General features: G+C 43.3%; 1 protein-coding gene across 1 annotated transcript in view; it reads left to right on the plus strand.

Moving 5' to 3' along the window:
* Positions 1–12,509, plus strand: part of PAPPA (pappalysin 1) — a 237,027-nt gene that overhangs the window by 68,685 nt on the left and 155,833 nt on the right. The window contains exons 6-7 of the mRNA XM_035696916.2: positions 2,347–2,468; positions 9,925–10,423. Coding sequence (XP_035552809.1) covers positions 2,347–2,468; positions 9,925–10,423 — 621 coding nt within the window. The remainder of the gene's footprint in view (positions 1–2,346; positions 2,469–9,924; positions 10,424–12,509) is intronic.

The raw sequence follows: 12,509 nt of genomic DNA on the forward strand, positions 1-12,509 counted from the left end.
TGTTTCAATTTTAATTAGCCCAGTGCACCTTCTCTACCAGTATTCTTTCCTACATCATCCATTTACTTTCCTTCTAGAACTTAATGCACCCATGATTTTATATCTGTTTATTTATTTGTTTATGTACTATCCACCTGGCTACAAGCCCTAGGAGGGGTAGGTAACACACCTGATTTCCTTTCCCTTGGATAGTCAATGTCTGGTACTAGCAATGAGAGGTGGTTCAATGATTACCCATTGAATAAATAGATGAAACAGCAAATGAATACGTGAATCAGTGATTGAAGATGAGGGAAGATACTGTGTGGAGCTCTGTGCAAACAAGATATGTTTACTGTCAGGTGGATGATGGTTTAGTCACTCATTAAAGTATGAGAAACCTAGGATATGTCAAGAACTCAGTGAAGTGCAGGGGACTATGTAACTATCATCCAAAACAAAGCATCTAAAGAAATAGAAAGATAGGCTCAGTGGCCATTAAAGTCCATGTGGTTCCCGACTCCTCCCCAGAACCTTTATAATCTCATTGTCATCATAGAGCCAGTCATGTGACTATGAGCTGCTATGCATGGGTTGTGGTCATTATAATGGCACTCTGCTCCAGAGTGAGGAAGTTTCTCTCTCCACTCCTCATTCCCTCTTGCAAGTGTATTTCTGTAATTATTCTTATCCAGGAGAAATTCATAGGTTTTCAAAAAACCTAGAAAATTCAGAAAACCAGAAGGAATAAAAAAAGGGGGACTCATCCTATATTCATTCCACCACCCAGAAATTGTTGTCAATATTTTGTCATATTGAGGTTATTTGAATAGCATTGAGAAGCTGCTGTAAATTCAATTTTGAATATGATTTTTTCACTTAATATTATAGTTTACACATTTTCCATGAGACTCCATGGAATATTTTTGTAATGGCTGCTTACCACATCATTGAACATATTAATCTTGGGCTATTTCATCATTCTCCTTTCACTGGATATTAATATGCTTGCGAAATTTCTACCCTATGTATGATTTCACATTAACAATGATAAAGCCAAGGATGCAAAATCTATAATTTGAGAGTCTAGACTAAGTTAGTTATGAGATTTAGCAACATGTTTGAATGACTGCTATTCACCCATCTTTCTGTCCACCCATCCAACTGCCCACACACCCATCTATCCATCCAGCCACCTACCCACCCACTTACCCATCCACTTATACACTCATCCATCCGGTTATCCACCCATCTGTCCATCCGTCCATCCTTCTGCATATGTTGACCACCATGTAAAAGCAGATAATCAGGAGAATGATCTGTTCAGATATAGGTTTGGGGATGAGGTCCTGGCAGCTGTGTAGAAGAAGAATGGGGAACACTAGCAGCCTGATGCTCACCCACATACTATTTCTTACCATGTGAACCCATGGGCTACAGAGCTTCCCTATGAAGGGAAAGCCATAAGGCTCCTCCACTGCATCTTTCAGGTAGCCAAAGGATAAAGAGCCTTCTAGGAATGATGAAAGAGGTATTGGCAGGACCATTGCATTTTGAGAAATAATGGGCTGATCCCTCTCCCCTCCTGGCAGCTGCCTCCTAAACAGATGCCAAGTCTGGAGAACAAGCAAGATCCCAGAGGCTGTTGTGGCTAAAGGGAGATTGAATCCAGATACATAATACGCTTGACAGTAGAGGAAGCCACCATAATATTCCACTTCTGGGGCTGTTCCCTTCAAGGGATTGGTTTGCCCCTTGGAGAGCTGCTAAAATGAATTAGATGCCATGGTAAGGAAACTGCTTTTGACTGTTAAATCAGAAGTGATTCATCCATCCCAGAATGTCAGGGCTGGAAGGTTCCTATAGGCATCATCTGGCTTAGCCAACTCATTTTCAGATGAAGCAACTGAACCGTGCCTTCTTATTTAGTACCTAGGACACAGGATGGTGCTTGGCACATGGGAGGTACCTGATGAACACTATTAAAAGAATAAAATTTGAGGTCAGATGGAGCTAGATTTTTTTCACAACCACACATCAAATCCTCAGTAGAGCTTTGGATATCTGATGAAACTAAGATTAGTATGGATAGTAAGTCTTTGGCATGTTGATTCTGCATGGCTCCAAATTAAAGAAGTATATCTACTATTAGGACAGAAGCCACATAAGCCCAGACAAGATCTTTGCTGGGCACTGGGGAGGAATTTCAGTCACAGTCGTATCCTGGAAACTTTGGCAAGGATAAAGATGATGGGATAATATGGAATTGTTGTGTTTTCTGCCCTGGTGCCTTTGGCCTCGTCAGATCAGGAGCTCATTCAACTGTTCCTAAGTCGGTGCATTTCCTTTCTTTCCTTGGCCTCCTAGAGAATTGGGATCAGCATGTGAACTTTGCCTGGAAGGGAGAATCCTGGTGCAGTATGCCATCAACGCCTCCTCCCCGATGCCCTGTGGCCCATCAGGACACTGGAGTCCTCGGGAAGCAGAAGGTAAGCCAGCCTGGAAGCTCATTTACAGGTTGGAGGTGCAAAGAACCACTGTTTTGATGGAGATGGAGCCCTATGATTTTAACAGTCTTTTCCACACACTATATAATTTGATCTTACAACTGCCTTCCAAGGCCAATTTATTTTATTTTTGTCTTTTTCCCGAAGCTTTACTGAGACATAATTGACATATAACATTGTATAGGTTTAAGATGTACAAAGTGATGATTTGATGCATGTATTATTGCAAAGTGGTTACACCACGATCAGATTAGTTAACACATCCATCATCTCATAGTTTTTTGTTTGTTTTTGAGTTCATGTAAGATCTACTCTCTAGGCAATTTTCAAGTATATGATACAGTATTGTTAACTATAGTCACCAAGGCATAGATAAGAACTCCAGAGTTATTCAGCATACAACTGGAGGTTTGGATCCTTAGCCCAAGATCAAGGCCAATATTCATGCATCAATTCAGCACATGTCCTTTGAACTCTTACACTGTCCTAGAATGTCGTCCCACTTTCCATATGAGGAAACAAAGATGCTAAGACATTGAACAAGTGCCCAAGGCCATACAACTGGTAAAGACATGGCATATGTATGTATGTGTTTGTGTGTGCCTCCAGACCCTGACAGCCTTTTGGTGCACATCAGATCACCTTAGAATTGACGAAGATAACTTGTTGGGGGGAGGATGTCAAGTTTTCAGTAATCTTTGTCTTCTTCGTTTGTTTCTGGGACTGTCCAGGGCATCCACAGACATGCCATGACTATCCCTCTCCAAGTTTTCTGCCACATACTCTCCTTTTTGGGATCCATTTAACAGCAAGACACTTGAGGGGAGCACCTCATCGTTGCCACTATTGGTGCGCTTTCCCCATGACCAGACACTCCCCTGGCCCAGGGTCTCCCAGGCCCCCCTGCTGGGGGCTGGCAAACTATGCTCTCTTACTGTCCCACTTGCTGCCAGACTCACTGGGCTTTCTGCAGAAATTAAGAGGATGCCTTGTACTCAAGGCTTATTGCATGGTCACTTGGCCCCGACAGCAACCACTTGGAACTTAAAGAATCATGTGGAAAGTTGCCTCCTCAGTTTCCTTCTGCAATATCCCCTATAGGGCTCAGATCTAGTGCCTGAAGCCTGGCTGACAGAGACACTCTGTTCTCCCTTGCCCTCAGAGATTGATACTTAGAACCACCCCCCAGTCTCTCTTGCTCCTGTATGGGGCAGCTCTCGCCCAAGGTTCCTGGGTGGGGACATCAGCCCATCAGAGGAAGCAGAGCCTAATTCCTCCCGGAGGTTCAGGGAGAACTTCCCCATTTTCCTATGTATTTTTAGAAAGAAGGTTGAGAAGAAAAAGCCAGAGAATAAAGCAAGGGAAAGGGATCAGAGAGGAGAGTGAAGGAGAAAAATGACAGCACTGTACTTTGTTATCTTCTAAAGTAGCTTAAAATAAAAATGAGAGCTGAACTTGGAAACTCTAAACAAATCCATCTGGAATGTAAAGCGAGAGGGATGTCTGGGAGTAGCCCTCAGCTCAGCCCCACAGAATCACAGGCTGTCAGACTTGGAAGGGGGGCCTGGGTCATCCAGCCCTGGTTCCCACCCAGTGCAGGAATCCCCCTGGTGCCCTCCCTCACCGAGGCTCTCCTAGCACCAGTGTGTACATTCCTGGGCCTTCCGTTCTAACTCCATTTGTTAGAAAGTTCTTCTCAGAATCTACAGTCATGACGCTCCCATCCCAATGGAACGCATGTTGGGTTCTCACGGAAGAAAGTGTATGCTCTTCCAGCTGATGACACGTTGTGTACGTGCAGAGTGACCCCGTGTCGCCTATGCCCACTGTAGGAGCTGTGTGCTGGGCACATGGGCAAAGCAGAACTGACTATCTAAAGGGGAGTTGGATGAGGAAAAGGGTGGCATCCAGTGCAGGGAGGCCCATGGTAATTGAAGCACAGAGTGCCAGGGGACCTGTAGGAAGCTGACCTCATCCATAACTGAGACTTAGACTGCCCAGGAAATGTCACCACACCAGTGAGCAAGGCACATTGGAGATCATGAAAGAAGTTTGCTATGTTTAGAGTGGTGGTTTTTTTTTTCAGTGTGATCTGGAGGCTTATGGGGTTCCTAGAGACTTTTTAGGGTGTCCTCAAAGTCCAAAATTATTTTCATAATAATGCTGTGATATTGATTACCATTTTCACTCCCATTCTCTCCGGAGAGAGCAGTGGAGCTTTCCAGTGGCCGCATGGAATGTGATGTTATTACTACTCTGATAGCTAATGGAACACATGCTTATGTATTCTTGTGTTTTAAAGTTTCTCAATTTTCATTTATAACATGATAACTATCAGTAGAGGTAACCCACATAAATGATAATGCTATAAGAGCTGAAGTAGGTTTGGAGCATGGAGCATGAGGTGTGGAGTAGGGGGAGGTTGGACTGATTGTCCTGTAGTGCCTGGATGAGGATGGGTTGATACTGAGGGCAGCAAGGAGCTGCCACATGCCTTGGCAGGAGTCTAAGGCATGGTGTGATGTGTGTGTTATAAAGATAGGATGGGTTGGTCTCTGCTAAAGGGCCTGGAGAGGAGTGTGCCAGAGGAAGGGGAGCTGCCAGGGGGCTGTTGCAGGAATCCAGGAGAGGGATGTGGTGGTGGTCTGGGTGTGATCCAAGGCAGTGACAAATGGAGAGAAGTCAATGGGATGCAGAGATATTTGGGAGGTAGAATCAGCAAGATTCTCCCCTGAGATTTCTCTGGTTAAAACCACCTCGGTTTGTTCTATTGGGTGCGTGAATGAAATAATTTTCAGACATCTCCCCACACCTCCATCCAACCCAACTGTCAATTGGTTAAGTCAATTCCTGGTTTGCTCCTGACCCTCTTAAAGCGTTATGTGCAGAGTAGAGTTCAATTGGAAGTGCTGAGCCCCCTGGTTCCCTGAGCTGACTCAGGCATGCAAGGAAACCCAGCAGCCTTGGGTTTTCCTTCAGGATATGTAAATTTAGTGCATGCAGGCCAGGAAAAGACTCTGTTCTTTTTTTAGAGCATCCTATTACAGGCTCTGTGATCCTTTTGGCTCAGACCCTTTTAATATCCTTGAAGAAATAAACTTTTCCATGAGCCAAATTCTGCAACTTATTTCTCAACTCATTTTCATCCTATTTATCTTTGCATGTTTAAGTTTTTGGACTTCCCAAACTAACATAAAACTCCCAAATCTATGAACGATGCCAGACATATCTTTGGGGTTGGTGAAAGAGTCTGGGGTGGGGGGGGTTAAAGTGGGCTGGACCTTGGTCCGAATCCTGCCATCAATGTGCTCTGTGCCCTTGAATGAGTCACTGAGCTTCTCTGAAGATAGCATCTCATGCACAGAATAAATGTCCTCTCTAGCTCTAATATTCCATGAAGCTGTAACTTCTTTATTTTAACTCCATATTAATAAGATAGAATTTTTTTCATTTAACAAATATTTATTGCACATCCATTATCTTCTATTAACTCCATTACATGAACTTCAGGTAAATACAGTCACAGAAATTCTTGCCTTTGGCCACAAAAAGTGGTTGGACACAAAACAAACCCTATTTTCCTATCTCTTGAGCAAAAACTGTATTTCATAGATGAATATTTCCTGAGGTGTTCAATATCAGGGACAGTTGTCACCCAGGACTTAGATAGCTAGGCCTGATCAACTCAGATCTCAGTTAAGGTCACATATACAAACATATAATGTGTTGGGTTTTCCTTGAGAGAGTAACACACGGCACTAGCTCTTTTCATTTTCATTGTTTGTGTGAGTCCTTTCCCCCATTTTTCTGCCCAGAATATTTCAGGTGTGCTGAGTATTCATCTGGAAAAAACTTGGCACCAAGTTTTTATGACTGTATTTGTGTCAACAGCTGCAGTGGATATACACAAAGATATATAATAGATGTCTGTATGGATCTTCATAAATGTAAATTTAAATCAGCATAAGTATGTATAAATATATTTTACACACATATATGGCCTCACTTCTAGTGACCAGCTTCTATAAACATGTAACTTTTCATTTAGTCACCATATATACAAAAGGGTATGTATTAACAATGAAGTTAACAGTAACCTTTGTGCTTTTCGTCCTTCCTCCTTTCTTTCTTTCTTCTTCCCTTCCTCCTTCCTTCCCCTCTTCCTCTGCCCTTCTCCCTGTCTCACATTCACACTCAGTCAACTTTTCAGCCTTGTTCTTTCTTCCCCCTTAGGTACTTTGGTTAGTCCTCGTCCCTTCTGGTGTTCCTTTATCCAAGCTACAGGTGTGATTGTGTGCATTAGTACAACCGTTTCCCACCTGGTTTCGCTAGACTGGGAGCTCCATGGGGCCAGAGACCATGTGTGTAGAAACCTCTCTCCCCAGGGACCAGCCTAACTCTGGACACAGACTAGCCAGTCAATAATTATTCTTTGGATGGATAGATGGATGGATGGATGGACGGACAGACGGATGAGTACATACATGCATGGATAGTGTCTGTGACTCTAAACAGTGATTTTTCTAAAAGACAAGTCTCACTTGTTTGCTTAAAGTTTTTCACTAGCCCCCCATCCCTCTCAGTATAAAGTGAAGTTTCCTTAAAATGACCTACAAAACCCTTCATGATCTGGGTTCTGTTTAGCCTGCTGGCATCATTTCTTGCTGCTCTCCCATTGTGCTCAAAATCATAGTCATCTTCTTTTCCATTCTGTCTCAGTTGTTCTCTTTGCTTGGACTTCCTCTTCCTCCCAAGCTTTTGCCTATTAATTCCTCCTTATGTTTCATAACAGAGCTTACGTGTTTGTGAGCATTTAGTAAATATCCCATCCCATTCAAGTTTCACAGCACCCCTGTGAGGTAAGTATCATTGGAGTAGGTGACAAAATAAGAAGCTTGTATAGCTGATACTGTAACCCAGCTTCCATTGCTTCAAATCTGGACCAACAGTATCACATAATATTCTCCCCATCAGGGAATGACTTAACCATCCGAGTCTCAGTTCCCTCTTCTGTAAAAACGATTTTCATCAGGCCTGTGCCATAGACTTACTACCAAGAGGAAGAGAGCTGAGGCATGTAGCATGCTTGGTGCAGCGCCGAGTGCATAGGGGATGGTCAGTTCATAGAGCCTCTAAGGTTAAAGGGGTTGCTGCATTGATGATGGTTGTACCCAGTAACCCCCAAGGCTCTTTTTTACATGTAAAAGTTGGTCTGTGATAACCAGACAAGCACAAGCTTTGCTAAGATCTCCATTCCTGTTTACTTAATTGAGGGTAGTGTCCAGACTCACCTTCCTGTCTTTTGGAAAGTGTCTGGTCCCTCTGTTGATTAACAAGAAACCAGGGAGAAGGCGGGAGCCAAACACATGTGTCATCTTTATTCTCTTGTAGCTCCCACCACTGTAGTCATTTCTCCAAGGAAAGGAGAAGGATTGTCCCATCTGTAGACAGTTCCAGGAAAAAGTGTGTGGAGGGGTGGAAAGCTCACCTGGCATTCCCCATCAGTGAGCTTCAGTGTTCCATGAGGCTTTCACTTCTTTATTTTAACTCCTTATTAATTAGAAGATTTCTTGTTTCACAAATAGTTATTAAATGTCCACTTTGGTCACTATCTATGGACCAGGCACTATATGATATAAAGGCTACCTGGCATGGAGTGAAACAGAGTATGAGAGGCAAAAACATTAACTATCTAATGGGATCTTGATGACGATCAGATGGATAAATTAATAGCTAGGGAATGTGCTTCACACACATTAAAATGCTGCCCTCAGTAAAGCTCAGTGAGTAAGTGATGTCTGTGTGTCAGTAGTCCACAAAGCTAAGAGAATCAAGAACACCACTGAGTTGGAGAGTCAACAGAGGAAAATCTTCACCTTCACTAGGGCTTCTAAGGCGTCAGCATAGACATCACTTCTGCCTTTGACTTAAACCACTGGTCACTTCTAACCAGCCTTTGCTTCAAATAACAGATGAACCTTGCCAAGGGGCACCGGAGAGAATCCTGTCATTCTGTCCATCTCTTCCTGCTCTAATGTGTTGTATTTAAAAAGTCTTTTGAATATTCCTCATCTTCTTCCCCTCTCTCTTTCCTTTTTCTCTTCTCCATCTCCACATGGTGTCTTCTCTTTTCTCCCTCGGTTGGGCAGAGAGACAGAGATTGAGGCATTTTTAGCCTTCACTGGAGTAGCTTTTCCACCCAAAATGGTTTTCTGATGTTCATATTGTGATTCCTATGATGCTGTAACACTACCACAAAGCCATTTCAGACAAATATTGCCTTTTCCCTTTTGTGTTACAAATGCCCAACATCCTACCTCCCACCGACCAGTGATGCAAAAGAAGAAAAAGAATGTGGCTAATAGGATAACTTGAGATCCTCCATCCTACCATCACCAGCTGATCTGTATCTCTTGCTAGACTCTCTTAAACAAATTAGAGCCAATTACTACACTGAGTCCTGATTACTTTTCTCAGCAGTGCAAAGGAGAGCTCTCTGAGGGTCTAGGACTAATGATCTCAGCAGAGAAAAATTCAGAAGTCGCTGCAGGCTGAGATCAGTGGGGATGAGGCATTGTCTCCCCAGGGAGAGAGTAGAAGAATCTCTCCTTCCTTCTCCCCCCGCCTCACCCAACCCTCCCCTTCCTGAGTCAGACTGGACGGAACTCTGAGAAGCTCAGTGGTATGGAATGACCTCATGTGGCAGAGAGGAGGAGAGATAAGATGGCTCCAGGGGCTGCCTTCCAGCTCTGTCATTCATGGTTCTAGACAGTTTCCTCCCAGAGTCCTCAGTCCAAGGGGAGAAACTATCTGTTCTCACCTCTAATTCGCTAAAGGTTGCTTGTTGTCCTGTCATTTCAAGAAGGTCGTACTAAAATCAGTACTTTAGAGATTCTAGTTTATTTTAGTGTCCTCTGCATGCAGGAGGGAGAATAAAGATCATGAACTTCAAGATGAGACAACATTGGGTTCTAATGCTGACCTTCACATCAAGCTGTGAGGCTTTGATCAGTTCACTCCACATTTATGAGTCTTAGTTGCCTCACCTCTGAGATGAATCTTTGCAAGAAGTAAGCACGTTCAGGGGACATATGGGTATTTGGCAAATGTATGTCTCTCCCTTCTTTCCATCTGAGGCAATATAGCTTATAAGTAGGGATTAGATAAGGAAAGTTAGGACATTGACTTAAGCGTAAGATACTTACTTGAATCTAGTTTTGACCAAATGTTTGGTGATTCATTCAAGATCTGTGTTGCAGGGGTGGAGACAAGCTGGGTGCTATGCACACAGCTGATTTACCAGAACACTGAGAATCTTCCTTCTTTTCACCCTCTCTCTGAGCTCAAGTTAGGCCAGTCTCTCCTAGTGTCCACAGGAAGCTCCGAGGACCAGACTGGAGGGCTTTCAGGAACTCATACCCTCATCTCTTCTCCATAGGTCATCCAGATGTTGAGCAGCCCTGTAAGTCCAGTGTCCGCACCTGGAGCCCAAATTCAGCTGTCAACCCACACACAGTCCCTCCAGCCTGCCCTGAGCCACAAGGCTGCTACCTTGAACTGGAATTCCGCTACCCCTTGGTCCCTGAGTCTTTGACCATCTGGGTGACCTTTGTCTCCACTGACTGGGACTCTAGTGGGGCTGTCAATGACATCAAACTGTTGACTGTCAGTGGGAAGAACATCTCTCTGGGCCCTCAGAATGTCTTCTGCGATGTCCCACTGACCATCAAACTCCGAGATGTGGGTGAGGAGGTATCCGGCATACAGATCTACACGTTGGATGAGCACCTAGAGATCGATGCGGCCATGTTGACGTCCATTGCAGACAGCCCGCTCTGTCTAGAGTGTAAGCCCCTGCAGTACAAGGTGGTCCGGGACCCTCCTCTCCATGTGGACGTGGCCTCCCTCCTACACCTCCATAGAAGATTCACGGACACGTAAGTGCACTCTCTGGATAGGGAGATGGTCAGGTGGGTGGGCTGCAGATGAATGTAAGGATGGTCAGAGAGGCCAGCTCTAGAAGAAGATTAATCATTTCTAGGGATCTATAACTTTCACTGATTGTAGAATTGTCCTAATGAGGCAGAGTTGTTATGGTGGGAACAGCAATGCACAAGGAGCCAGGAGGCCTGGATTTTTGGTGAGAGCTCTACTGTAATGCTAAGGTTCCTACGCTTTTCTTAGTTTTCCCAATGATAGAATAAAGGAGGCTGTATAAGATTAGGCATAAGAAAGTCATATATTACTGATGAAATTGGAAGAACTGAAGTTTGCTAATGATTTCCTTTTTATATTTAATTGAAGAAGATTCATGAATTGTGATTGCTTTGTCAGTGAGTGAGAAGAGAGTGAAGTTATAGCAGGTTGCCTAGAAATTGAGCATGTTTCTGCATTTTTGCATGAGAATGTTCCTGGAAAGTGAACATAATCAGTCCCAGTCCTCGTTTGGTTTCCTTTTACGAAGTGGAAGAGAGGTTCAAACCCATTTGATCCTTAAGAGCCCTTGTAGCTCTAGGTCTCCAGGAGCCTTCTGGGATACTCATGGCTTTTATGTGAGATAGTGCTTGTCCTTCATATTCATTTCTCAAGCCACCTCTTCCTCAAACATCCTCAGTATTTAGGAGAGAGGCCACCGTACAGTGATGTTACTAGTGCTTTGCCTATATGCCAGACCATGAGCTGAGATCTTTGCATCTTTTACTCATCTCATCCTCTCCACAACCACAGCCCAATTATCCTTCTTGTTTTACAAAGAAGAGAATGACAGCATAGAGATGTGAAGTCATTTGTCCAAAATCACACAGTTAGGAAGTGGTAAGATCAAGTTTCTGTCCTGACTCCTAAAGCCAGTGTCTTTGATCAGTGTTTGGCTAAAGATGTGATTCTAACTTCTGCTTTAATCCAACAAATGAAGGGGCCTTCACCACCTAACTTGGGTACCAAGAGTTTGCGAAGCTAATCACCAAAATTTGTTGAACTATGTACTGTGTGCAAGGGCTATAAGTAGGGAACACTTTGAGTACTGGAGAGAACAATAGCTCAGAAGTCAGATACCTTGGGTTTAGCCCCGGCCAGTCCACTTACTAATTTTAGATAAATCTTTCAATCTCTTTGAGCCTTACTTCCTTCTTCTGTGTAATGAAAATGCTCAAGTCAGTGGTTTCTATGGGCTTTTTGTCACATTCTCTTTGGTTCTAAGATGATATAAGACCCAATATCTTCTCTGTCTACTTGAAAATATTTACTGAGCCAATCATTAATAGAAACCAAATTTTGGAGGAAACTTTTAATCTTTTTAAGAGACAGAACCACTTTCAAACACTTTACCAGCACTCCTTTTTACATGCCAGCAATTAATGTGCACATCACAAGCAGACCCTTGCCCACTCATTGACTCAGAGATGAAGAACATCTGTTCAAGAACTCAGAGGGAGCACTTGGTTTGTGTTTGAGAATGTACTTAAAATTTAAAGGATCATCTTGCCTTGAAAATATTCCATAATGCTGTCTCTTTCATCTTCTTGCTTGTCTAGAGTGGTAAAGTTCTATAAATATGCATCCACTTAAAATTTCTTTATAAAACAATGGAGAGAAGAAGTCATAGATGCTTTAAACTCTCAATTTAAATACAGATTTCGTTTTTTGCCTGGAGTTGTGTGCTTGTGAGAATAGACATAGTTGATAAATGTGGAAGGGTAGAAATTCAACTGAAGAAGTGAGAGCCCCTGAGTCGCATTCCCGGATAGTCACCAACTTGCTCTAGGATCTTAGGCTAGTCACTGACCCTTTTCAGCCTTAAGAGGCCTTGATCTGCAAGGAGGAGGTTGTGCTAGACTAGGGGTTCTGAAAGTTGGGTGCATGTTATAGAAACTAGGGACATTTTAAAATCCCTTATATTTCACCAGCATCCCTTCTCCAACCCCATCCCCCAATCCCCAACACCCCAAGTATTAACTTAATTTGTAAGGAGATAAAGCCTGGCCATCAGAAGAACTTTTAAAATCTCAGTGGATGATTATAATG

Source organism: Canis lupus, chromosome 11, assembly GCF_003254725.2.
Source record: "Canis lupus dingo isolate Sandy chromosome 11, ASM325472v2, whole genome shotgun sequence".
Taxonomy (NCBI): Eukaryota; Metazoa; Chordata; class Mammalia; order Carnivora; family Canidae; genus Canis; species Canis lupus.